Raw genomic sequence first — 26,251 nt, 5'->3', positions numbered from 1 at the left:
TTCTTAAACGGTAGCGGATTATTATTTTTGGATATCAAATCCACTTAGTTGGATTAATAAGAAACTGGTGAATTGGGCGTTGATATGAATATAAATATAACGAAAGTACTCAAATCAGGGCTGATACGGATTCGGATATGTCGGATTCATGGCCGTGGACTTTGTCTTACCCTTTGCAATTGTATGCAATATACAGGGGTAGAAATGACAGTTTAAATATTGCAGAGACGAGCAAATAAAAAGGTCACCTTTTTGGCTTTTAATCCTCTAACCAAAAACCAAAACGATCGCCAGCGACTGCTCGACTACGGGAGGGTGCAAAAGAAGAGGAAGTAAAGCGTCTGAGCGAGACAGGGTGACAGGGGAAATTGCCGGCCACCAGCAAAAGGAGGAGCAGGGAAAGCTCGAACAAGCCATAGCAGTAGATCCCACGAATCGATTTCCTGAGGTGCGCTCTGGATTCGAATCCCTTCTCCAAAACTATCCCTTCCCTCCCGCTTGTTGGTTTCGTGTCGACTCGCGTATGGTCGGATCTGCGCCCGTGCTTCGTCTCCCCCCTTCTCGATGCCGTCCGATTCGGACTCCCGGTTTCATCTCCTTTATGCATTGGGCCGCGTGGGATCTTCTTGGTACTCCGGCCGAATCCTGGTCGTTTGTGCTTCCTTCGCCCTTTTTACTCCTTGGATGGAATTGTTTGTTTTAAAGCTGTTTTCCCGGGATTTTGGTTCCTCGATAGATTTGATGAGTAGTATGAGCTGCCAGTCCTAGGCCAAAAGTCGGATTTTGCTTGTTCTGAAGTGAAATGGTTGTTGCGATCTGGAATGCTTTGGAGTAGATTCGGCTACATCTTGAGTAAGAGTTTCTTTCAGGGCCCCATCTTTTGATGTAAGCCGTCTGCAAATTCTTAACGAACTCCAGTCACTTGTTCTGGATTTGGCTTCTCACGGTGAAATCGAGAGAATTCTCATTGGATTACTTGATTATGTTTTATTTGAAGTCTTATCTAGTTGCTTGCATTTTTGTCTTTTTGATCGTTGTCTCATGCGTTACACCCGTTTTGGATCTGGTGATCGCTTCGCATCTTCTTCTGTCTTTTTGCTGAAAATTCTATGCATCACTTACGTAGAATTTAAAAGAATGGACTTGTCTGATAATCCTGTCAGGTTTTCAGGTTTCTAATTCCCACCCTTCCATATTTATTTAGATTCTTTCTTAACCAAGTAGTCCATATCAGTTGGTCTTTTTGATAAATGACCGATTTTATCATGTGCACTGAAAACTTCCTTCAATAACAGAACCTTTCTTGATCCCCATGGATCAGATTTTTCTTCATTTAGAGGCTCTTGGTCTGAAGAATGGAAAGATAGTGATAACTGATTAAAAATACACTAAATATGCTGGTGGAAAACAAAAATGCTGCATACCGAAGCTCATTGCACGACTAAAGTCATGATTCATGGACGTGGTGCACTTCCAAAAGCACACCATCTCCAACCCCAGCCCCTTTCACCACCTTGATGAATGATACGTTGATGATTTGTGCTTTAAATCACACTTAGAGTCGCAGTACATATCGTTACTCATCAGGAAAAAGCAAAACAGGAGAGCACGGTTGAAAGCTATCCTTAAATAGAAGGCTTCCCTTTATGACACAACCAAAAATGTAAATGTTTCTCTTGTGGTATGACTGAGCCTTCTCTAGCATAAGCTGAATCCCAGAAGGGCTCAAGGTGGGCCATTATTCAGCAAGAGAACACATTGTTGTTTCATAACAAAATTACTCATAACCTCTTCCTTTGACAGAAATAATCCATTATTAATGTACCATGGAATCCTATTAGCCTAGAGTTAGGTTTTGGGACTTACTGAGATGGCTTCAAGGAGGTGGAAGGTGGCCTCTGACTGAAGTCCAAGTCTTTAGCAAGGTGTATTAGTCTTAACTCTAATTAATCACTTCTCAATTTTGACTCCTATATCGGCTCAAAAAGGACCAAAAACACTTTGTATTGGACTATATATAATGTAAAAGTAAGATTAAAACAAATTGAACAAAAAGTCCAGAAATATAAGATTAGCTAATAAGATGAATATGGACCTTAACTTAAATTAACCCAACCCTAAAATAGAGTTTGTTGCATCGAGTACGTGTTTCCACAGTAATAATTCCAAGCAGCTGACTTGATTTTCCAAAATATTGATGATTTTGATCCAGGAGAACTTTTTATAGCGGGGGAATTTCATCAGATATTATCTTTGTACCAAAAGCTAGTGCATCTGCACCAGACAATTCTAGTGTCATGTTGTTGGATGGTACTGCCTAAGTTGTCTTCATAGTTAGTTTGATTAGCTTTAAGGGTGATGATTCACGCTTAGCATCATGGTTCATTTATCAGAATGGATACTAGAAACATTGAAAGAATTTGATAAATCAGCCAGTCTTGGTTGATTGCAATCAGTTTCTGGTTGATTACAGCTAACTTTGTCTAATTTCCAATTTGTTCAAAAAGTTCTCTAATGGATTTTGATTTTGATTAATTTTCAGCTAATTTATATTACTCCGAGAAAAACTAATCCAACCCTTTCAGGATCTGGCTGAATCATGATCCTAATCCTTATGCCAATCTCAATTTTAATCTTGATTTGACAATCTTAGTTTTAATACCAACAAATGAGTTTCAGCTTGAAGTATTCAAGTCACATAAAATTTGCAGTTTGCTTTCTTTTTGCAATTATGCCATTCTTTTTGTAACTTTGTTAGTTCTGCCACAAAATTGGTTCTGAACTTTAGGTAGGTATATGATCTCCTAACTAGCACTCTGATTTGATATATTTGATGCTCATATCTGTCATCTGTCATGGCAGAGAAGAATAGCAAACTGTTGACTATATCCTAACTTTATTGTCATTTTTTTGGCAGGTCATTGTCATCTGAAGCTTAACTGAAACATATCATGGGTATTTCTTCAAAATGGCTTAGATCATTGGTTGGCATAAGGAAACAAGAGAATTTACAACGTCCAGAAAATGGCAAAAATGTGCGTAGACCTTTTCTTTTGCATGTATGGTCATAATACAAAGTTCCAAGAAAATTGTTTCATGCTCTTCTACTTTGAGTTGACTGACCTATCTTTGAGAATCTTACTATGGCACTGATTTTATAGATATGCTTACCTCAATACTAGATGCTCTGTTTCCAAACTGATCCTGGATGAAATAACATATGCCAATAGTGTTGGGGTCACATAACATGGACTATTCAACAATCAATTTTCTTATCTGTTTGATCTTAAGCCTGGAAAAAGGAGAACAGTGTCAAGAATGGTGTTGTCAACTGATTGGCTGCACAACCTGAACTAAGATCGTGCTCAGCACTAGTGTACCATTTGGTCAGCACGGCAGTAGCCCTATTGTCCCAAAGGAACTTGGAGCTAGGTCTTCAATATAGCTATGATCTCGACAGTCAATGATGTCAACTAGCTCAACTAAATGGTTTTCAAATCTGAGACGAGTCTTGTTAAATTTTTAAACCACTACTTGTTTCGTGTCCATTAAGTATTAGACTAAGTTTGTAAATCTGGACTGTATTAAGTGCTGTCCAGCCAGTCCACACACCAATAGTTTGTTTACTCTTATAAAGTTTCTTGAAAGATAATGCAGACATATTGACAAATGCATTTTGGGGCAAACTCTACTTGTGACACATCACCTGTTATGCCTCAGTTTGTGACTTTTAGTTGCAAGGATAGACATTATGTTGGCTGGAAGCAACATATAATACGGCAAGTCAATATAATACAGGGAGTAACCATAGATCTAAATGATGAAAAGTAATATATATAATCAGTTCCTTATAATCAGTTTCTCTAAAATAATAATATACTACTTTCCATTTCCTAATTTATCCTTGTAAATGGTGTTCTGTTTTTGTTTGTGCATATCTCTATTTGAGTACTTCTCTGTCTCATCATCTGAGATCATTGCAGAAAAGTGCCTCAGCCAATAGTTTGTGCAGCCAGAAGAAAAACTCTGTTGGCCTTGATTGTGTTATGATGGAAGATGAGTTTGCTCCTGCAGTGGCTCCATATGCTGGCAATGCTAACATTCAGTCAAATTCAAACTCCGCTTCCTCTCCCACCATATCAGAAAATAGACAATTGGCCTATCAAACACAACAGAGCATGAGAGAGGAGTGGGCTGCCGTATTTATTCAATCTGCTTTTCGAGCATTCCTGGTATGTCAGTGACTTTGTGTTTAATATACTGCAAACGCTTAAGCAAGATTCTTCAAATACTGTGCATTAGTATAATTCCTGCAATGAGAATTGCAACAGTAAGAGGTATCATTATATGAGTAAGATAGTAACACTAATCATGAATCAGGCAGTGACTAAACCAATGTTATGGGTAAACGTTTATCTATTTCATCTAGCTAACCTTTTGTTGTTGAAAAGCACTAATTATCAGGAAATCAGCATCAGCATCAGTAAGCTACATTTCATCAAGATAAGATGCTAAAACTTGCTTGCCCATGTGATTGTTTCATTGAGCCATATTGTCATCTTCCAATAATCACTAAAAGAAAAGGGTCTTTTTTCCACTGCTAGTCAACTCAGAAAAAAGACAGTTATCTGCTACTGTAAATTAATACATCAAATCTTAAGCTTGGATTCACAAATGTTACCGTGAGGCAAAAAGTCATCTTCCATAAATCTATTAAAGGAAGAGAGCTGCATTGAAATCCTTGTCAAAGAGGCAATTATCTCCTTCTGTAAATTGATACTTTAAAGCTTAAGCCAAAAATTATCTACCGTGACTAGCCATGAAGACTTAGTTACTGATCAACAATTAATGGGCTTTAACTAATGACCGACACATGGATGCTCATTTAGTTCAAAAGTTATAAATGGAGTTAACAAGAGTAATAATCTGTTCCCTTTGCCATTATATGTTGTTTGTTGCAGTATAATGAATCAGGTATAAAGATCAATGAACTAATGAATGTTGAGACTTCTAAACACTCAAATATGTTTATCTACCATGATTCTAAGTCACAACTAAAAACTGAATAAATCTCCATTGGAAGTGAAGTAACTCCATCTTTTCGAATTCCTAGTAGAGCACCCAAATAGAAAATCTTTTAGTATGCCCTTGGCTCTTTGGCTTTATGTGCTTTTCAGATGAACATAAACTCTTATATCAACATTTGTTGTTTTCTCTTCTCTATTTCATGTCAAGGTGAGCTTTACTTGCTCCTTGGCAGCATGAGCTTAAACATCAACCAAGAAGGATAGCACTTTTAGGTTCTAGGGTTACCTTTCTTTTAGTTTGTCTTATCTAGAACTTGAGTAGCAACTTGAGACTGCCAGTCATACCTATTGCATATTTTGTGCAGCCTTACCCCAAGTGAAACATGATCTACAGCTAAAAGTCATATCACTGGTGAAAAGCATTGATAATTTGATATTATCATAGCATTTAAGGTGATGAAAATAAACATTTGTTCCAAAATCATCCAGCATGTGCTTTGGGATTATTCTTGGAGAAATTGTAGTATAAAAAAATCAATAACCAACATTAGCTGCAGCCTTTTGTAGTCAGCATCATGAGATTAACTGTGTCAGTCAAAAAGTTCACTAGATTCTTTGTTTTTTTTTCTTCTACTATATATACTATTTATTTACTGTATTTTGTTTCTTTGATTGCTGGAGTTTATCTCCATTTCAGGCTAGAAGAGCATTGCGAGCTCTAAAAGGGCTAGTTAGATTACAGGCCCTTGTTAGGGGTCATGCTGTGAGAAAACAGGCTGCAATAACTCTTCGCTGCATGCAAGCGCTAGTACGAGTTCAGGCCCGTGTAAGAGCTAGGCGAGTTCGCATGGCATTAGAAAGCCAACTGGGGTGTCAACAAGTTCAGGAACAACAATCACATGAAGCACATGTGAGGGAAATAGAGGTAAGATTTCTAAAGATGAAAGCCACAATATGAATAAAGATTTCTACCTTCTGTAATTTCAGTTTCTTCTGTAAATAGCCTCAGGTAGGACTGAGCTTCTTAGATGCTCCTTCTCTCTAGATCTTTCTTCTGTACTAAATATACACCAAAATGTTACCTGATTATGCAAGAACTTGCTTTAGCAGTAAGCAGGAATTTTACTTGTGTTTGGTAAGAAATTTCTTTCGGCACAGACTTATTTTTATAGGAGTCTGACAGTCTGTAATTTTCGTGTGATACTGAGTTCTTTGTCATAGCTTCAGGTATATTCTGGTAGGTTATGTGCTGTTCTTCACCAGATTTTCCCAACAAGTTGCCTAATTAAAGGAGACTAACCAGTGTCTGCAGTAAGCAGGCATTGCAATTTGTGTGTGCCTAACGAAATTTTCTTCCAGCATGTTAATTCTCCCAACATTTTCTTGTTTTCATTCATTTTTCCTTTCATTGTTTAACTTGAATAAATGAGATTGTAAAATACTTTAGCATGTGCCTAGTTCTGAGAATTTTGTGCTCCTGCATCTTTGTTTTCTTATGTGGTTTAAGCCAATCAGAGTAATTCTCAAGTTTATGGTCTGAATTCAGGAAGGCTGGTGTGACAGTGTTGGCTCTGTAGAGGAAATTCAGGCAAAATTGCTGAAGAGGCAACAAGCTGCAGCCAAGCGTGAGAGAGCCATGGCATATGCTGTCACTCATCAGGTATCCTCCAGTATAAACATATAATCATGCTGAGGACATCTGGATTATGAAATTCATATGTTTGAGATGCTGATTCTTTACCATGGCAATACATTGGGCTATAAGGAACTCATATTCTAGTTTGGCTTCCAATTTTTTGCATTAGATTGGTTAATTTTGTTAAATTACTCTTGCTGTTTCCACTTAAAAGGGACAGAACATGACTACTTGGCTAGTTAATTATAACCAAGGAAACTTGAAAAGTGTTCTTTTCTTTGACGACCCACGTCTACTTGTCAGTCTTAGTATTGAGGGAGAAACTGTCACTTGAATGTGCCACAACCAACCAGTCTTAGTATGGTATCCAGATGCCATTATATTACAAAAGCTTGCCCGACCTTCTATACTTGTATTCGTGTGAAACTAAGCATTTTTACTTGCCCTAAGAATTTCTCTCTCGTATGCAGGTTCTTACCACACATTATATAAACATTCTCTATCAACTAGTAAGCTATGTGGCTAATCATTAAACATGCAATGCATGCAATTAACTCAACTATATAGCCTTGGAAGCAACTATTTTCATGACAAGTGATCTAAGTCATTGTCTGTTGGAGAGAATCTCATATCTTCCCAGTGACTCAATTTAGTCACTTGCTTTACAAGTGATCCAGTTATACTAATCAAGTAATCATTGGGACAGGGTTCAACTGTATGACTGAGTCAACTATATTAAGCTCACAAATCCATGGGAGTCTTATACCCATGAAGCTTGATCAGCAACAAATCTTAGGTTTTGATACAACTTGTTGGGCAGAAATTTCCACACTATCGGCTCCAATGTTAGCATCATTGTCATATTTTTCTAATCATTATTAGGAAACTGGAAAAGCTCTAATCCTATAGAAAGTGGAAAGTTTAAGTTCCAATTGTATTTTGCAGGTGAACATTGACTCGTTTACCTAGAATGTGCTCTTTTGTGGGTGAACTTTGAGTCGTTTAAGAAGTTATAGCTTGCATGTGATATGGGACTACTTCTGGGTTATCAGGATAATCCTCATTCACATACATTATGTTGTTGTGCCAAACAAAAATTCACGTGCATCGCTAGGATCCGCTATAGGTGTCCTGGCCTGTGATGCATTGGCAACCATCCAACACCTATCTCTACTAGGCAGAAGTGTCCTAACACACATGGTAGTTCCCAACATGGTTTTCATGGAGTTAGTATCCAAACCCAAAACCACATTGGTCAAATCTTCAAAATGATAACTCAGAAGATACACCTTGATGGTGGATAGTGGCTTATATGGCATCTTAAATTGTTGGCAGCACTTGGTAGGGGATTATAGGTATCTTTATCTTAATCTTAGATTTGATCAATTCATAGTTTTAATAAGTGAGCATTCTCTTTTTAATATGTTGTTGAGTTTGGGATTAGTTCACATAAGTGAGTTTTGGGATTGGATTTATTATGGTAGTCTCCTTTAAGAATTTTTGTCTTAATTATTTGACTGGGCTTTTAAAATGTTCAACAACATAAAGGTGTTGGTGCAACATTCAAATGCTTATTCCTATAGAAGACTTAAAGAAAACTTCAAAAAATTTTATTTAACTGATAACAGAATTTACATTGCCATGCTTACATTCAGTTAATCTGCTGATCTCTTTGTTACCATTCTCTGCCTGTTCTGCATTCTGCTTCAATTGAATATTGATGCCTTTGAGTTTTGGTACCTGCAAGATGCTCAAAATCTCCACATTGTATATAAGCCAAATTACCTTGATTTTATTAGCCACTCTCCTTTGTGATGGTATAACTGTTTGGTTATGACATGAATTTCATATGATTTACATTATTATTTCTAGATCTTTTGTAAGTCAAAATGGACTGTCTAAGATGTGGTTTGGTGTCCAATGATATTTATTTTAAAACAATTCTAATTAAATTTATTTATTTCAGTTGTAAGTTGTAACAATGATAACCTTTAGTAATTCCCCTCTGTAAATGATTATGTCTATTTCTTAATCTTTCATTAGTACGCCACAGGGTTTTCCTTTTTGTGTTAATAACTATATAAAGAATTCACACTTTCTTGTTAGGCTTTTTACTTTTTATGCATAATATCCAAAACTAGAGAATGTTGAACCCACCAACATGAACTGGCCCGTGTTTCTATATCACCTGGGGTCCTTATTTCTAGTGAGTTTCACATATTTTCTAACTGAGTAGAGGCTCACTATCTATTTTTCATTAGTCACACTCAATAACAGGTATGTCAGAAGAATAATCTGTATTAATTTGGTTAGAAGATGTTCTATTTTAATCAACACTTTTTGACATTATTTGTTGAACTACACTTTGCTTAAAGCCTATAACTATGTATAAACATGTCTGACATCAGCAAAGGAAGATCAAGACATGAACAATTAGGGAATTAGATTACTTTTATTTGTCAAATCAGTGTTATGCACTCTTTTCTTATATATTTTTATATGTGTACGAATAAATTTGATTTGCAACATTTTACTGTCATGGAAGAAGCTGTTGTAACAGTGCAGGTTTGTCAGCAACATGAAGCTATACTTAGTTGGGTCTTTTCTATGTTAAATTGTTTTTATTTAAACTTTAAAGTAACATCAAGTTTCTCTATGGTGCTTTATTATAAATGAAAGCAATTTATGAGCTATGATTTTTTTTCACTTTTGTTTCTGATCCTGTATATTAGTTGAACTGTTGAATTTTGAATTTAGTTGTGCTCTAGTGGCAAGCAGGTTCCAGGAAGGCAGCTGCTGCTGCTCCAGGTTTTGAACCAGATAAAGATAGCTGGGGTTGGAACTGGTTAGAAAGATGGATGGCAGTTCGTCCATGGGAAAATAGGTTCCTTGATATTAGTCTTAAAGATGGGGTTAACGTTAATGAGAATGGAAAAGCTGAAGAAAAGGGGGGAATCAGTGGAATTAAAACCCTATACAAATCCACTGGCAAGAGACCCATTTCAACTCTTCATTCCAATACGTTAATCCATAAATCACTACCGTCGGCGTCTGATGGAAGCAATTCCTCATCAAACTGGTCTGCTAGTGTGCTGGCCCCTTCTTTCCCATCAGGTAAGCCAAAACAAAAGCCATCATTAGAGGAGGTTTATGCAGAAGCCACATCTCGAGCATCTGGAGTTGGCACTCGATCTTATAGCAATCCAAAGGAGAGGCCCTTTCAACTGGAATCACAGGCTAAGAGGTTGTCCTTACCAAACAGTGGTATGTTTGTTTCAAGAAATTTATCATCCTTGCATATTAATTTGTAATTTGCAACTGTAGAACTTTTCTTTTCTTGAAGTGAGCATGCTATTTGTTATTCTCTTATTTGTCAGGGGTCATTATCAGGTACCTTTTGTGTACCATATAATGATTTTATGTGCATTTGGCATTGAGACAATCAGGATACTAGTTTTTTCTTCGTATATTAGTTCTAATGATCGTGGTTTATGCAACTACAGTGGTAAAACTACTTGATTCTTACTCATATTTCCAATTCTATTGGCAAATATATTTGATACTCCTTATTCTCTGATGAACCTTTTGGATTCAATAAATCTCCATTATAATTTTGAAATTTACAAGAACTCAGCCCCTTAAACTATTTAAATTACATCCCAAAACCTTATAATTGAAATAAAATAACGATAATGATGGAAAAACTTAATGATCTAGAAGAATAGAAAAGACTGAAGTTTGGAATTTGTGTAGATTTGGAATGTGGCAATAGAAAGGTTTAGGAGAGAAGAGATGGAATTTCTTTTATGATTCCTAGGAGGAACAAATGGTTGAAAAAATTAGATAATATGGACTTATTGATGGCTTATTTTTAGAAGAAGAAACTTTTCGGATCATATATTTAAATGCACTCAAAGGACATGTATGAATTGTGGTTTGGAAATTCAGGGAGTAACATACAAATATGAAGACTTAAGGGAATAATTTGCAAATTTTGTAGGGGTTTAAATACATGTATCCAATTGCAAACCCAGGAAAGTAGATCTCTTTCCTCTTTCGCACTTGGTTGTTTTATTTGGTAACTGCTTCTGCTTGGTTCGGGTCAATTTGATGCTGCAATACCCTGCATGCAAAACCTGAATCAACTGCTGAACAAATTTGGGGTTTTTACAAGCCCATGTTACTGATGTCAAACAGGTTTAGGAGCAGGAAAACACACTGCAAACAAAGTTGCAGTGAACAGGTCAACAATTCAGAGGCCCCTTAAAGATCCACAAAAATCTGAGACTAAACACCAAAAGAGTCCGAAGGATCCAGCTTCAGAGAGACCGAATGTGCAGATATGAGTAGCTGGTTCTAAGATTTTTCCACTGTTGTATCCAATGTTCCATCTGTACATATTCACATGATCTTGTTTCGGAAAGTCGTGGTCCTATTAATCTCTACAACTCTATCTTCTGGACGCCGAAGACCAGAGGACTGGTGGTGGTTGATGATTCTGTAGTATTATCGGTTGGTACGTATTTGTTGTTGTGATTTCGAGATATGTAATTGTCACTTTTTACCTACTGCCGAGTCTACCAAATATTTCTGGATCCCTTTTCTGTGCGGACTATAAATATAATGGCTATGTTTTGGATGAACCGAGTGATGATTCTTCCTCGTGATAGATACTATTTCCATGTGAATCATTCGCATAGTTGACTTGTAAAGTCAACTGTTATGTGAGATGCTATTATGACCTTAATGTTCGGGTCGATGCTTTTAATTATCCTTCTAGTATGGCGATGAGACTGGGCACTAAAGTTTTAAGTTATTCAGATGCAAAAGAAAGATTAATGGACTTTCCTACTTGCAGACACAGCTTATTGCTTATCAGTGTATTCTGTGTTTTGTGTTTGTTTTGAGTATTTAAATTTGTTACATTTTTTACCATGTTGTCCGTTTAAGGTAATCTTTTAAGTACCTCTATCTTATTTCAATCTCATCCTTTTTACTAATATGATAACCTACAATCATTTTTTTTCTTCTTCGGTCATTCTATCAGTTTTTCTCATCAAAGTTAGGAAAACTCAATTCTTTCTTAGCTATATCTGAGATTTCGACTTTCAAATTATAGACTGATATTTCTAATTACTTTTGAGTGGCATAGAATTCGAATTAATATTTGATTTTTGGATATGTTTTGTATGAATCTCTTATGATTCTAAGGCTTCTAGTATAATCTTAATCAGTTCATAGAGTTATGAATATTCTAATCTAAGATACTTAGAATCTATTATTTTTTGAGGAGTTCTATTCAAGCTAAATTGATTCGTTTAGGGATATTATTAGACTATGTTCTTTTGATATATTTTAAAAGGCTCCCTCAAAGTTTGTGGGATTTAAAATTGAGTGAATATCATATTTATGCACCAAGATACGAAGGTTATAAGTTTAGCCTGAATAGGTGTTGGTAGTGAATTAGTATGCATTTAGTTTTAAGCTGAAAATGATTCTAGTTTGATAGTTTATCCTCCAAATGATACTGTTTCAAGCTAAAAATTAGTATGCATTTAATTTTATATGTCTCTTAGTTTCTTAAAAATAATTCACGGTAATTTAAAATCGTTTAATCAACTAAAATAGTGACATAAAACTTGTTCTTAAAATTATTTGATGGTTTGAGTGATACTTACTAGTTTATTGATTATAGAATGAATTGTTAAAAAATTAATGATGAATTAAAAAAGTTTAGGTTGAATATAATCTATTTTATTATGGACTTTATCAAAAATTCTTCTATGAATTATTGCTATAATTTATTATAAATTAATAATTTAAGTGATATGAATCTTAATTAAGACATTGTATGATCCTATGTTCTCAATTTGATAGATGTATCATTCTTTAGCACACTTGATCATTAAAGAATGTGATCATTCACTATCATCTTTATTTTTGAATTAAATAAGATAAGTATAAGTTTCATTCATTATGAAATAATGGTCATATAAATTATCATATTTATAATATATTTTTAAAAGTATATTTTGAATGATATGATTATCATGAGCTAGAGCTCGATGTGAATGTATATATTTTATAAGTATAAAAAATATATAAATTATGATAAAAATATGCATATGACATGTGATATAAAAATATAAATATTTTTTATGATGTACGGTGTGGGAGTGCACAATATGTTACGAAGTGCAACGCATGTATACGCTATGATATGCGATGTGAGAATATACATATCTATTATGACATCTGGTACGGGTGTATACATATATATTATGGTATGCGGTATGGGAGTGCATGTATATATTATGATGATGTATAACATAAGAGTACATATATTTATTATGATATGAGGTGTAGAAATATATGAATTTGCGATGTTTCTTATATATGCATATATGCATTTTGAATTATTTCGACGTAGAATTTATTCTTTTTTGTATATACTATGTTATAGGATTATGCTCGTTAAAGAAGTTATAGAATGAAGTATTTACCATTAAATATCTTATATAGATTATTTTAAAATATTATAATATGACATGATACATGTTTATCTAAATAAAATTATAAAGTCTTATATTTATTGAGTATGATTGAGCCGAGAAGTGAACATATACGAACCCAATGACTTGTGAATATTTGTAGGTGTATAACTTTTAGACATGAGTGTGTTTTTCTTTCCATTAGATATTATAATTATGTACGAGTGTCAAAATCACTTTATACACGAGGAAGACTTTATCATTTTGTTTAGTAAATTAGTATATTTGATTTTTTAAGATTGCTTATACTATATTATCTTATTTTAATTATGTATGTGATTAGAAATAAGATATTATAATTGGATTATTAATTTATCCTACCTAGGATAACCATCGATACGAATATGAATATGACTAAAAAAATAAGATATTATAATTGAGTTATTAATTTATCCTATGAGCTTTTGACACATGATAGATTGAATAAGTAATGATTTAAATAAAAATATCGCTCAAATAAAGGAAGAAATAAAAACAAAGTGGAAGTTGACATGTCGTAGTCTCATAAGAAGGAAGCAACACCTAAAGAAGTGCAAGTTGGGGACCAACTCTCACATCTACCTCACTTGATTTAAAATGTTATCTCTTCTGAAACCGGATGAGGAGATTAAGGAGGATCTTCTTCTTCTTCTTCTTCTTCTTCTTCTAATCTAATTAGCAAATTTATCTTGTTCCTTAGAATACCAAATCCGAGATTAAGGAGGATCATCATCATCTTCTTCTTCTTCTTCTTCTTCTTCTAATCTAATTAGCAAATTTATCTTGTTCCTTAGAATACCAAATCCGAGATTAAGGAGGATCATCATCATCATCTTCTTCTTCTTCTTCTTCTTCTAATCTAATTAGCAAATTTATCTTGTTCCTTAGAATACCAAATCCGAGATTAAGGAGGATCATCATCATCATCATCTTCTTCTTCTTCTTCTTCTTCTTCTTCTTCTTCTTCTTCTTCTTCTAATCTAATTAGCAAATTTATCTTGTTCCTTAGAATACCAAATCCTTTTAATCTTCTTTACACGACGAATAAAGCGACGGATGTGAACTGCCCATGAAAGCACACTTCACGATTGGTGGAGCTCATTAGCACTGTTGGCGATAAAATAGTCGCATGCATTGTGGAGTAATGTAATAAGTAGGTGGATCTCATTGTTTTGTCAACGCCCCATCTAATCTTCCATTGTGTTTTTTTTAATGAAAAGCATGGAATCGGAAGGTAGAAAGAAAGTTAGAGAATTGTTGCTCACTAAGACATAAGCTTCAATTTAGATAGATTTGGGGATTTATGATCTCAATCAATCAATCAATCAATGACAAAGATAAGGGGGAATATATGGTTCTTTTACTAATATATTATATCTTCTTCCTTTCCTTTTGAGTTGCACATTAATGCAATGCTCCCCAACCTCCACTTCTTTTTCCTCAATAATTTTGTTTGCATTTGATATTATTATTATTATTATTATTATTATTATTATTATTATTATATTAAATGTATGGAAAAAATGTTATTTTCAGACTCTACATAGATAGAGATATATGGGAATGCTATAAATATGTGAGGGGTATAAGTATGTTGTCCAAACTTAGCAATAAAACAACAAGCATCTATTCCCTCCCACACAAGTCTCTATTTCTCAAGTATTTTTTGTCCCTTTTACACAATCACTTGCATCAAATTACTGAAACCATGCAAAATGTGCAAACTATTTAAATTAAATTAATTTAATATTTGACCCTTTTTTAGAACTTAGGAGGAAAAAAACAATTTCCCACTGTTTTTAATAGTGTGTAATATTTAAGACATTAATATTGTATATAGATATTTCAAGGATTTTGGGTTACCTAAAGTTAGGGTGCTTAGTTTGTGGAATTTGTCACGTCTTCTTGCCATTTGCTTAAGTCACAAACAAATTAATTAATTAATTAATTAATTAATTACAATTAATCACTTGATCAAATCCCACTAACCTAATCCAAGCTGGCTTTTTGCACCCAAAAAAAGAGTAAAATAATAATAATAATAATAATAATAATAATAATAATACCTCAAAAAATAAATAAATAAATCATGGAGAGGTGGATAATCCCCGGCAAAAATGCAGCTATAAAACCCACCTCCGTCGCCTCCTCCCACGTATGCCTCTGTCTCTCCGTGTCTCTCTTTTGTTCGTCGCTTCATCTGCCCGTTGGTCTTCCTGTCAATTTGCACCCCAAAGGATGGGAATTTTAACGGCGGCTCCGACCGAAATGTGAGTGTTGTCCCTCCAATGTCTTCCGTTGCTTATTGGCTCGGTTGAAACAGTGCGCTTGCTGTCTCTAAACCTGGTTTTATGGTTTCGTGTCGACATTTTGGATGTTTGTTCTCTTCGATTATAGGTTTTCCAAGCATGGAGTCGGCAAAATTGTCCTCCTTTATGGTTTTGGAATGGGTTTTCGTTGGAAAGTTTGGATCTTGAAAGCTTTACGAGTTGTTTTTTTCTCTCTTTGAGGTTTTGGGTCTCGCGATAGCGATTTATAGCTATTTAAGGAATGTTCTGCAGTAAGAAGGGCAAAAGATGCTACTTTGTTGAGTAGAGATGGTTCCTTGAAACTAATCTTACCTTTCTCTTTTTTACACCCTGTTTCTTGCTTGGTATAGTGAATTGGTGTTTTTTGCTTGGATACTTGGTTTTGTTGCAGTGATTTGGGTTTTAAGGCGTCAATTTGCATTTCTTGTTTATCTATGCTTCCTTCTGTCCGTAGTGCAACGTCTATAGGACATCAAGATTCGAACTGCAGGTAATCGAGGGCAAGTTGGATCATCACAATTGAGAGCAGCAGTTGGAGGTAGACCTGTCGGTGAATGAATATAGGTTTGAGGAACGGATTTCTGATGATTCAGGGATTTGGAGAGCGATCACTATGCAAACATCAGGTTTCTTTGGGAATCATGGAGTTGGCCAGATGGTGATATCTGAGACACCCCAGGCCACACTGGTGCCTTGGTTGGTTGGATCTCAACTTATCTATGGTGATCCTCTTACCCAGCTGAAGCCTCTGTCTAGGGACCATACTGACGGGGATGACCAGATAACAGCTGTGTCACGACAAATGAATCACGTTATAGACACAAGGCGACGACCAGGTTCGGAGTCCAAAATCCCAGAGGAAGGGACTAATGGTACAGTCAAGTTCTCGATAGTCCCAGGTAATTCTATTGCAATGCCACTACCGGAAGTAGGCACTATTTTGATGCCTGTTTTGTTCCATCGTTCTCACAATTGATCTGACTTGAGTTTTCCTTGTTTTCATGCCTGTTTCTTACCACTATTTTAGCGATGATATAACTATTAATCTATAGTTCTCAAATGTCCTTTTGTTTTAAAGTTCTACTTTTCTGAGTAAATTCTTTTTGCTTGTGACGTAACCATGGCCATCGTTGGTGACATATTTTTAACTCTACATCATGATTAATTCATTAAAACTGGGGTAAAACACAAAATAAGGCTGTTAGGGTCATCCTAAGACCTTATGTTGGATGCTACATTAATGAACTTCGTTATTTGACCTTCTTGTGACACAGGACAAAGTGAGTGGCGAACCTTGGTGGAAAACAGGTTTATTAGAACATCTAGCACCAAAGACAGTTTTCTGGAACTTTATTTCAAATAATTTAGGGTTACAAGAGTTAGGAATTTGAACAAGAATGGTTGTTCAAGTTATATGAGAATCCAGGAGCTGAAGATGAACTTTTGATCTGAATAAAATGTAAATAGTATCGTAGTGGCACCTTAGATCTGAATACTACAGCAGTGTTTTTTAGGTTTAATCGGGCCCTTTTGATTCTTATCAAGATAGACAAAAAAATTAATAAATAAGCAGAAAACAAATTGACAAAGAGATTGAACTCGAGAGGAAAATAAGAAGTTGACGAAATTCAATAAAAGATTCCCAGGAATTGCAACTAGGTAATTAACTTCACATCATGTATGATTTACTCCACAAACTAAAGAAGCCACACGATTCATCGTTCTTCAAAATTTCCTTAGATAACATTTTGTTAGATTGAAAGGGAACTAGCATTTTTTTCAAGCTTTGGAAAGTTTAATACTAAAATAACTTGCAAAATACTAAAATCCATTATTTCGTAGAACTCCTTTATGGAGGTGAATCTTTGAGAACTAAAAGAAGACTTTTAATTAGTAAAGCAACTCAAATTGAACTTTTTCTGGGCTTCTAAATGCTACTGAAACTAAGGACATAGAGCATTCAAGAGATCTTAAAATAGGAAAATATGACTCAGAACTCAAATTTCAGGAATTGTACAAGACTAGTTTGAGTCAAAACATCATTTTGTTTTAGATAATTCGATATCTTTCTTTATCAAAGCATGAAGAAATACGAAACCTATTGGAGAAGGCAAAAAGAGATACCAAGAAGCAGGTGAAAAAGCAATTACTTGTTGACCTTGGGAATTTAGTAATAATGCCTGATGTTGCTGCACACTTAAGTTGGTGGGGTTTCGAGGATAAGAAAATGTGCATCATGCTTCGAAGAGCTCTGTAAGTTAGATACTCAGTCATCACAAGTTAGTTGCTCTTCATTGCTTTTGAAAAAATAAGTTAACTAGAATATGTTTATTATTATCACAACCGTTACATGATCACTGTCTTTAGAGGAAGTTCTTACAACTTATTTCCATTTTAGTTCATTTGTTTCAATATCTTCTTGGTGCTAGCAAGCAAAACAATTTTAAGCTGGCCATAAATGTCTAATCCTGACAATTGGAGTATCAATTATGATCATGGAATTATAGTTTAGCTCAAATTGCTGTTATGTAACTTTGGGAGTGGATGCTGCACACTACTTACTATATCTATGATTCATTAGATGCAATGTCAGAGAAAAATTCTGTGCGATGCACTAAATACAGTGTTAGAACCAGATTCATTCTTGAAGTGCTCAACGAATAAGCTGGGACATAAAATTATTTAAAGGATTTAATATGGAGTGTTTAACTTACCAACGCAATGAAGAGTAGAGAAAGAAATCACTTATAACAAGCAATCCTTCTAACAAGAATGTAAACATGTGCATAAGTTGGCATTGGAAGTGAAAATTACAATTGTAAAGCGGCATAACCTTCACTTAATTATTACCACCTGAGAGAATCTCAACATATCATGTTTATATCTCCCAATTTGTGGAGAAACCCACAGTGCTATCTAGATGTTACTTCTGAGTTTCAGACCATATAATGTTTCTCCCTACCAATGGTCGCACAAAATGAACTCAACAACTGATGTTTTTCTTCTTTAGATCCCAAGGATTTAGGAGAAGTGCAGAAGACTCAGCAACACTATGTGCCCTTTCCTCTACAGTCATCATTACGTGAAAATCCAGGTTGTTTCGAGCCAGGACTTGGTCAATCTATGGTAAGTTTTTGGTTTCTCATTCTATACTTTCTTGGAGAAAATAGTTGCTCGGAAGTTGGCTAATTCAATCTGCAATGTAACTTGGTTATTTTAATATATTTTGATACTGGTGTAGGCTTGTACCAGTCACTCTTATGTTGACCAGTTCTATGGCTTATATGCAACTTATGCAGCTCAAGCAATGGTTGGTTTCTCTTTCCGAGAAAGAATTAGCTTTTACCATTTTTGTTTTTGTTTTTTTACTTTTTAAAATCAATTATGGCTCTATGGTGTTATGAAGTCAAAATATGAAATGATCAAGGAATGCAAATTTATTATTTGGTGAATTTGCTACATCATATTTTTCCCTTGTTCATTCTTGGTGACTGTTTTCCCAACCAGTAGTTACTATAAAAAATTATGTGATTGTGAATTTCTCATATTCGTTTTACAGCATGGACGCATGCTTTTACCAATGGCTGTGGCAACCCAAGGTCCAATCTATGTGAATGCAAAACAGTTCAATGCTATTCTTCGTCGTCGCAAAGCTCGTGCTAAGGCTGAGAAAAAGAACAAATCGATCAAGGTTAGGAAGGTATGCATTTCATACGATACAAAAAAAATCCTCCGTATTATAGGGTTGGATTTTCTAGTTTGTGTTGTTTCAAACTGAGACCAAGTGCAGGAAATTAGTATATATATTTCGGTTATCTGTTCTGGTAGAGAGAACTTTTTGTTTTATGCTGTAGTTACTTTGAGTGTCATTAGGTAGCCAACCTCTGTGACACTCTTTGACTCTCAGGTTAAGAAGATGATTATAAATTAATTATGATTGGCATTTTCCTTACTGTGAACAGATTGAGTGTCTGAATTAGATTTGCTTTTCTGCAGCCATACTTGCATGAGTCACGCCACATTCATGCAATGCACCGAGTGAGGGGCTGCAGTGGTCGCTTTTTAAACACCAAAAAGGAAGGTAATGTTGGAAATGGTGGTTGCAAGGTGAAAGAATGGATGCCTCCTCAGCCTGCCAATTTTGAAGCGAGCTCTGAGACTCTGCACTCTGGCAACTTAAAAATGAACTCTGCAAGTAGTCGATTGAGTGCATCAGGATCTGAGGTGACAAGCGTGTGTGCTCGGGAAGATATCAGTGATTTCCACATTGTTGATAATCCGAGTCCATCAGGTTTCTGTTCCCATTTAAGTATGATGAGTGGAGGAGAAGGAGCCAGTATCGGTCACAGATGGGGTGCAGCAGCTGATGGCTGCTGTGATCCAGACCTCCTCAAAGTCTAATGAGATGGATACTGGGGAGGGTGGATTGGAAGTTCCAAGTACATGCTTGAGTAATTCCCCTCCAAAACCTGGTACAACCAGATGGAAGAAATGGCCACTGCCATTGTTTGGTTGTTTTCTGATGGCAATTCATTCTTGGCTTTTATGCAGTGAGGCCTTCATTATCATCTAAACATTCCTTGCAGACTGGGACAATAATGATGATGATGATGATGATAATGATCGAAGTCCTCTTCGCACTACCAAACATAAATGTGGCTTGTCTCTGATGTTGGGTGAGAATAACAATGTGAGGTAGTCTGATAATTATGGATACTGTGCTATTGGGGCTTTTTTTCGTATCTCATGTTTTAGCTATGATGGTTTTATGTATTAGAATCGTTGGACATGTCACATCGATCACATTAAAATTCAGAAGTAGGTTCAATCTGGACGGCCTTCACTGCGTGAACAGATCATCCTGTCTAATGGATTAAATTGGACTTAGGTCATCGATTTCCAGGGCAAAAAATGATTGATGGATCTTAGCACACTCGTTCAAGCTACCAAAATACTCCTTTCTACTACTACAACGACTCACTATTATAAGTTCAATTTGACATGCTTGCCGAAACTTTATCCATCTAATAAGTAATTCTAAGGATTTCTTGCATATCTAGGTTAAATATAGATCCATCCTTACATTTTAAAAATTTACATTCACACGAAGCTAAAATAGTTAGATCAATTTATCATAATGTTATCGATTTTATTAATTAAAATATAAAATTAAAAAATAAAAAGATAATTTTAACATTCTAGTTGATGATGGTAGATGACAACGATGGTAGCAGACGGCGTCGGTGGTGACAGACGACGATGTCGTTGGAGACCATAAGTGATTGTTATGGATTAGAAGAGCGACACCGAGAGGTGAGGGTTGTTTTGCATCTACGTCGACGTAGTTGTTGAATAGTTCTTCCGTCGCTCTACATTTATATCGATGTTGATGTAATTGTCGAGCGACTAAAGGGCTATTGATGTAGATATTGAGTAGCGTCGCTTTGCACTTATGTCAATGTCGACGTAGTTGCCAAGTGATGAAAGAGCTACCGATGTAGATGCTGAGCGATGTTACTTTGTATATACGTCAACGTCGATGTAGTTGTTGAGCGATACAACTTGATACCTACACTAGCGACCCTTCCGTCACTCAACAATTGTGTCGACGTAATTACTGAGCGACGCCTCTTTGTATCTACGTCGACAATTGAATTGATGTCGATGTAGACGTAGAACGACCCTCACCTCTCGTCGTCGTTTTTCTTATTCACAACAACCATTTGTGACTCCCAACGATATCATCGTTTGCTACCATTGACGCCATTTATCACAATCAACATCATTTGTCATTACCAATTAAAATATTATAATTATCTTTTAAAATTTTATTTTTATATTTTTATCGATAAAACTAACATTACCAATATATATTTTTTGAAAATATAAGAGTTAAAAAACTAAGTACAACTATCTAAATGGGATAATGTATAATTAGCTTGAAGAAAATGTCTAAAGAAGATGCAGGTATGCAGCTGCGAGGGCGAGCGCACGCGTACTTACGACCCCGATCAGTGCATACGCAGCAGGTAAACGTTTTCGTATCCAACAAAGATTCAACGCTTATAGTCCTATTATATTAAATTCGAAACACAGACATGCACTTTAAAGAAAAATGACAAGAAAAACATTCATCAACCTTATCTACCGCTAAAGGAGCAAAAGCCCAATAATATACTGGAGCCTCCACCAAGAATAGCGGGACACAAACGCCACCATTGCTCTGTTTGGTTACTCTAATTAGAGATCGATGGCAAACAGCATGAGACAAAAGAAACAAAGGAAAGAAAGCTAAGGGGAAGGCAAGAGAACTAACATCACCAACTTACCACCGTCTTTCTATGAGAGAAGATGCACTTCAGGAACGAACAGAAGAATAACGTGAAGCAGAAGAGGGAGCAGAAGTAGGTTAGGAAAAAGATTGGTAAGAGAGAAACAGGTAATCTTATGATGCGAGCATTTGTAGTCAAGCAAAACAACATATACGACACAGCCACAGCTTATACACTCGAATGCCCAATCATAATTTCAAAATTATGCTAATTCAACAATCAAGGGCATGTGACGATATGGCAAAGTATTATGTACGCACGTAATTATAGACCTTCAGCATCCCAATCATAATTTCAAATCATAGCAAAATTATGCTAATTCAACAATCAAGGGCATGTGACGGTATGGCAAAGTATTATGTACATAATTATAGAACTTTAGCATCTCAGCAAACTTCCATGGTCAAAAAGAAAATTAACAAGAGAGAAGTTGTGATTAGAGTATCAAGTTTAAGCCGACTCAGATTCCAAACAAAATCACCCAATCAAGGAAGCTTAACGGTATCTGCGGAGGGACAATGTCTGGTTCCTCTTCCAGGTTGCCCTACGAGATGGCCTGGCCTTATGATGAAGGTGACCTTTGCCACGAAGGCCTCGGTACTTCTTACCAGCTGAAGTGAGTCCTCGAAGCTCACGGTGCTTGTGAACACCCTTGCAGATCCAGTTTATCCTAGGGTCATTGCGAATCGCATTGTGAGCCGGATCAATGAGGATAACCTCGTAATATTTGTAAGTTGAATCCTACAAAACATAATAATACAGAACCTTAATTAATTTGATAAACACAAAAATATAAAGGTCTATGACCAAAGCTAAAAAGCCTTGAACATAAGATTAATATAACTATCTAATTAGCAAAGCCATCTGACCTCATTAACCCAGTAAGAGTTCAGCACCCTGAGGCCTCCCAACTTACGGCCAGCCCTTTCCTCTGCAACTGACCGTTTGTTCCTTCGGAACTTCAGCTGGGTGATACCCTGATGCTTGGGCTTCCCATACACAATACCCTTAGGAACTGGCCTCTTCCTGCCACCACGTCTAACACGGACACGATAAATCACATAACCCTGCATGTTTTATGAACAAATCATTGTGATTAAAAGAACAGCAAAATCCAAAAATTGCAGTGGAAACAAAATGCAAACAGATGCAAACCAGAGAAGTGTGACTGGCAAACAAAGAGATTGTTTGTGTCATGGAGGTGCAAATGCTCTCCATAATAACTCAGTTTAGTATTACAACATGATATACATGAAAGAATATTGAAAATACAGCCACAATAAAGAAACACCACCCTAGACTTAATATATAGCAACCAAAAAATAGTAAAATGTTCAAAATGATGAACTCCCGGTTGAAAAAACAAACACTTCTCCTAGACTGATGGCAGCTCGGTGAGCCACCTGTTATATCATAGCAATGTTTATAAGCAATTCATTCTCTTATCTTAAGATCACTTTATCTTCCAGCATGTTGCTGATAAAATCATCAATCAATTCATATGATACCAACGATGATCACTATATAAGCAGTCAGAGAATTCCTTGTTCTAAGTTCAGTAAGAGGTCAGAAAGAATGAGTGACAGAAAGACAACAGTGTGTAAGAAGATGAGAAAAAAAGAAGATAGGTGTGTGAGCCCAACATAGACCATCTTTGTTACTTAACCTTGAACGTAAATACAATATCTAAAACAAGACCTTCAAACTCCAAGAGGCACTCATTATATTAAATCTATATTTGTTTGCAGGCAATAACTGCCAATACAATGACATACTCTCCACTGCAGACTCACTTTGGGTCAATCGTACAACAGGCAACATCACAAATCTAGTGGTAACAAACAACCTTCCCAGTCATTAAAAAAAATAGCTCTATTCATTCACAATTGCATTCAACTAAGCCTTGAAGAGAGAATATTTGTTCATGAATTAAATGGATTGAGCTAACCTCTCAAGGTCAAAATTTAAACAGCATAGTTGCGTTCTAGAACTGAAACCTGTAGTCGCTTCCCTAAGGAAAAAAAATCACCCATTCATGCATGTATTGAACTCGCTTCCCAAGGATAAAAGCAAGTGATCATGAGTAAATTGGTAAATATTTGCCAAGATTCAGAAAAGGATATTGTGAACATGATGATAATATTGTTTTCTTTCTCAGGAAACAATGCGATTAAACAACCATCATCAGTCAGGCTTATATGTTAATAAATCATGAATAATAATGAAATAACAAAACATGCCTGGAAAGTATCAGATTATAATGAAACCATTCTTGAAGGTGCAAAATATGTTCCAAATAATGGCATTTCTCAGATTAAACTTTGTCATCCCTATTTCTTGCTTATTGTATGACAGTTTTCATATTTATTTCCATTGTTAATCTCTATACTGCATTATAGATCTAATAGATTTTCACTATCCAAGAAAAAGTATATATATAAAATAGATATGACAACCAAATTAAAGAAAAATGTTGACCTTTTCTCTACTTAAGATGATGCTTACACAAACCTTCTAATTCATCCAACTATGAAAGTGAAATACCAAAAGTTTTAGTCAGCATTAACTTTTTCGCAATGACACTTGGCATCTAGAAAAAGCTTCTTGTTTTTTGTCTATGAACAAAAGAAAACAATAAATAAAGTGGATGGTGTTTTGAACGAAATAAGTCTAAGGTATTTTTTTCAAAAGTTACAGTTAAAAACAACAAGAATAGGCGCAAGAATCATTATGATGGAAAGCATATTCATCCAAACATAAAAATCTTCTTTTAATTCAATCCGACCATGCATAAACCTGTAAATAACTATCAGTTCAAGTAATCAAGTTAGTACTAGCAACTTAAAACCCACCTAATCATCGACCAGAGAACATAAAATCTCCCTCCCTATAAAAAAAGAGGGATTCGAATAGAAAGCCAAAATCACACACCTTATCTTAAAATATGCCCCTTAATCAAGAAACAAAAATGTATATTAAGCAGATACAAGAACAAGACAAATTTAACACAAGCATTCATGCATGAATTAGGTATTAGATGATGAAACCAAGACAAATGCTCTGCAATTGTAACAGTGAACAGATGTTTGCTAGCTAGAAGATCGATATAGAACGCTCTCTTTCCAAAACAACCATCGTACCGAAAGCAAAAAGAATATGGAAGCGGTATAATGCATGGGGCAAAAAGAGGCCTCACATTGAACCCCAGTGTACCTGCTTCGCCTTGTAGCCAAGGCGACGAGCCTTGTCAGGCCGCGTCGGCCTCGTGACGCGGACGATCGATGGGAGCTGGCGGTACTCCCAACACCTTACCCGTTGCAGGAACCGCATCACGTCCGACTGTTTCTTCCTCCATAGCTCCGACACGTACTTATACGCCCCTGAGGTGCCAGCCAGAGATTGAATCAACAAAATAACAACAAATTCAATCACAGACTACAAAGATCAAGATAGAAATCCAGCAAATAGACTTACAACCAGATCTGATGTTACAATATATCTATGAACACTAACAAATCCATCGAGTTGGAAATAGATAAACGGGCTCGAAGGAGGGGGAGGGGAGAGATGGAAAGGGCGAGGAGAAAGAGCTCACCCATGGCTCCTTAGAAGCTCCGCAGCGGCGATGAGCTAGGGTTTACTCCGAATGGAGGCAGGGGGGGATTAAATGCGAGCGTGGTGTGAGTGCGGAGAATCAGAGCCGTCGGATTGTGCTGGTACGATCTCGAGATGCAACGGATGGTTTCTCGCCTTCGGAGCTTTAGATCTCGCGCATGCGCGACGATGCACTGTGACTGAATTCAGGCTGGAGCCATTGGCGGTTGTGACACCGTTTCCGTCACGTAGAATATACTTTTATGGCCCAACGAAAGATTCTTGAGATGTTTTTCTAAAAACTATTTTTTATTGTTTGCATTATATTAAATTATATAACAAAAATATTTTTATACCGATCCAAACTACCTATTATTTATGAAACAGTGTGTCAAACATCTTGATAGAAATATCGAGTTATTTCATGATCCACGAACGAGCTCTCTAATCATATAAATCTAGTCCGATTTCGTTCTAACAATCACGCTTCAGCCTATATCACACACTATTCCTACTTCTTATGCTTCTATAGATTAAAATAAAAATTCACACTGATAATTTTAATAGTTTAATTTGTGAGTGGATTTAGTGGTTGTGATTCACTTGGATGAAGTTTAAAATATCAGAGATCAGTAAATATTTTAAATGGAAGTAAGTTAAAAAACAATTGATAAATAATGCATAAAATGGAAATAATTTTCTGAATATTTATTATTTTGTAAACTTTTGTTCCTAAAAACCAGAAGAACGAAAACAAAAACTTGGCGCCATAACCATTTTCGTGGGCATTTTGGTACTTGCACAAGAGCCAAAAGGTTGAGAA

At 35.8% G+C, this 26,251-nt stretch overlaps 3 protein-coding genes across 6 annotated transcripts; 2 read left to right on the top strand and 1 right to left on the bottom strand.

Moving 5' to 3' along the window:
- The first annotated feature begins 262 nt into the window (after positions 1–262).
- LOC103983521 (protein IQ-DOMAIN 5) lies at positions 263–11,306 on the top strand. Of its 2 annotated transcripts, none has more exons than XM_065150136.1 (7): positions 263–448; positions 2,918–3,035; positions 3,984–4,232; positions 5,725–5,952; positions 6,574–6,687; positions 9,432–9,924; positions 10,861–11,306. In XM_065150136.1, the coding sequence occupies exons 2-7, from the start codon at positions 2,952–2,954 to the stop codon at positions 11,007–11,009; spliced, it is 1,317 nt and encodes a 438-aa protein (XP_065006208.1). In that variant the 5' UTR covers positions 263–448; positions 2,918–2,951; the 3' UTR covers positions 11,010–11,306. The 2 variants fall into 2 exon arrangements, with proteins under 2 accessions (XP_065006208.1, XP_009399005.2); XM_009400730.3 differs by having other exon boundaries at positions 264–448; positions 9,432–9,927.
- Positions 11,307–15,335: 4,029 nt separating this feature from the next.
- On the top strand, positions 15,336–20,244 carry LOC135585271 (nuclear transcription factor Y subunit A-10-like). 3 transcript variants are annotated; one of them, XM_065151186.1, is made up of 6 exons: positions 15,336–15,463; positions 15,993–16,401; positions 18,513–18,628; positions 18,744–18,812; positions 19,062–19,202; positions 19,499–20,244. In XM_065151186.1, the coding sequence occupies exons 2-6, from the start codon at positions 16,116–16,118 to the stop codon at positions 19,901–19,903; spliced, it is 1,017 nt and encodes a 338-aa protein (XP_065007258.1). In that variant the 5' UTR covers positions 15,336–15,463; positions 15,993–16,115; the 3' UTR covers positions 19,904–20,244. The 3 variants fall into 3 exon arrangements, with proteins under 3 accessions (XP_065007258.1, XP_065007259.1, XP_065007257.1); XM_065151187.1 differs by having other exon boundaries at positions 15,351–15,463; positions 15,957–16,401; positions 19,062–19,193; XM_065151185.1 differs by having other exon boundaries at positions 15,351–15,463; positions 15,957–16,401.
- A 1,854-nt stretch (positions 20,245–22,098) lies between these two features.
- LOC135638031 (large ribosomal subunit protein eL15z-like) lies at positions 22,099–25,579 on the bottom strand. The gene is made up of 4 exons (XM_065150958.1): positions 25,430–25,579; positions 25,048–25,214; positions 22,704–22,901; positions 22,099–22,575 (listed from the first exon to the last, which is right to left on the bottom strand). Exons 1-4 carry the CDS (start codon positions 25,431–25,433, stop codon positions 22,330–22,332), a joined length of 615 nt encoding a protein of 204 aa, XP_065007030.1. The 5' UTR covers positions 25,434–25,579; the 3' UTR covers positions 22,099–22,329.
- Positions 25,580–26,251: the final 672 nt, after the last annotated feature.

Source organism: Musa acuminata, chromosome BXJ3-5 (assembly GCF_036884655.1).
Source record: "Musa acuminata AAA Group cultivar baxijiao chromosome BXJ3-5, Cavendish_Baxijiao_AAA, whole genome shotgun sequence".
Taxonomy (NCBI): Eukaryota; Viridiplantae; Streptophyta; class Magnoliopsida; order Zingiberales; family Musaceae; genus Musa; species Musa acuminata.
Note: the sequence above shows the minus strand (reverse complement) of the source record. Positions and strands in the feature narration are given on the sequence as shown.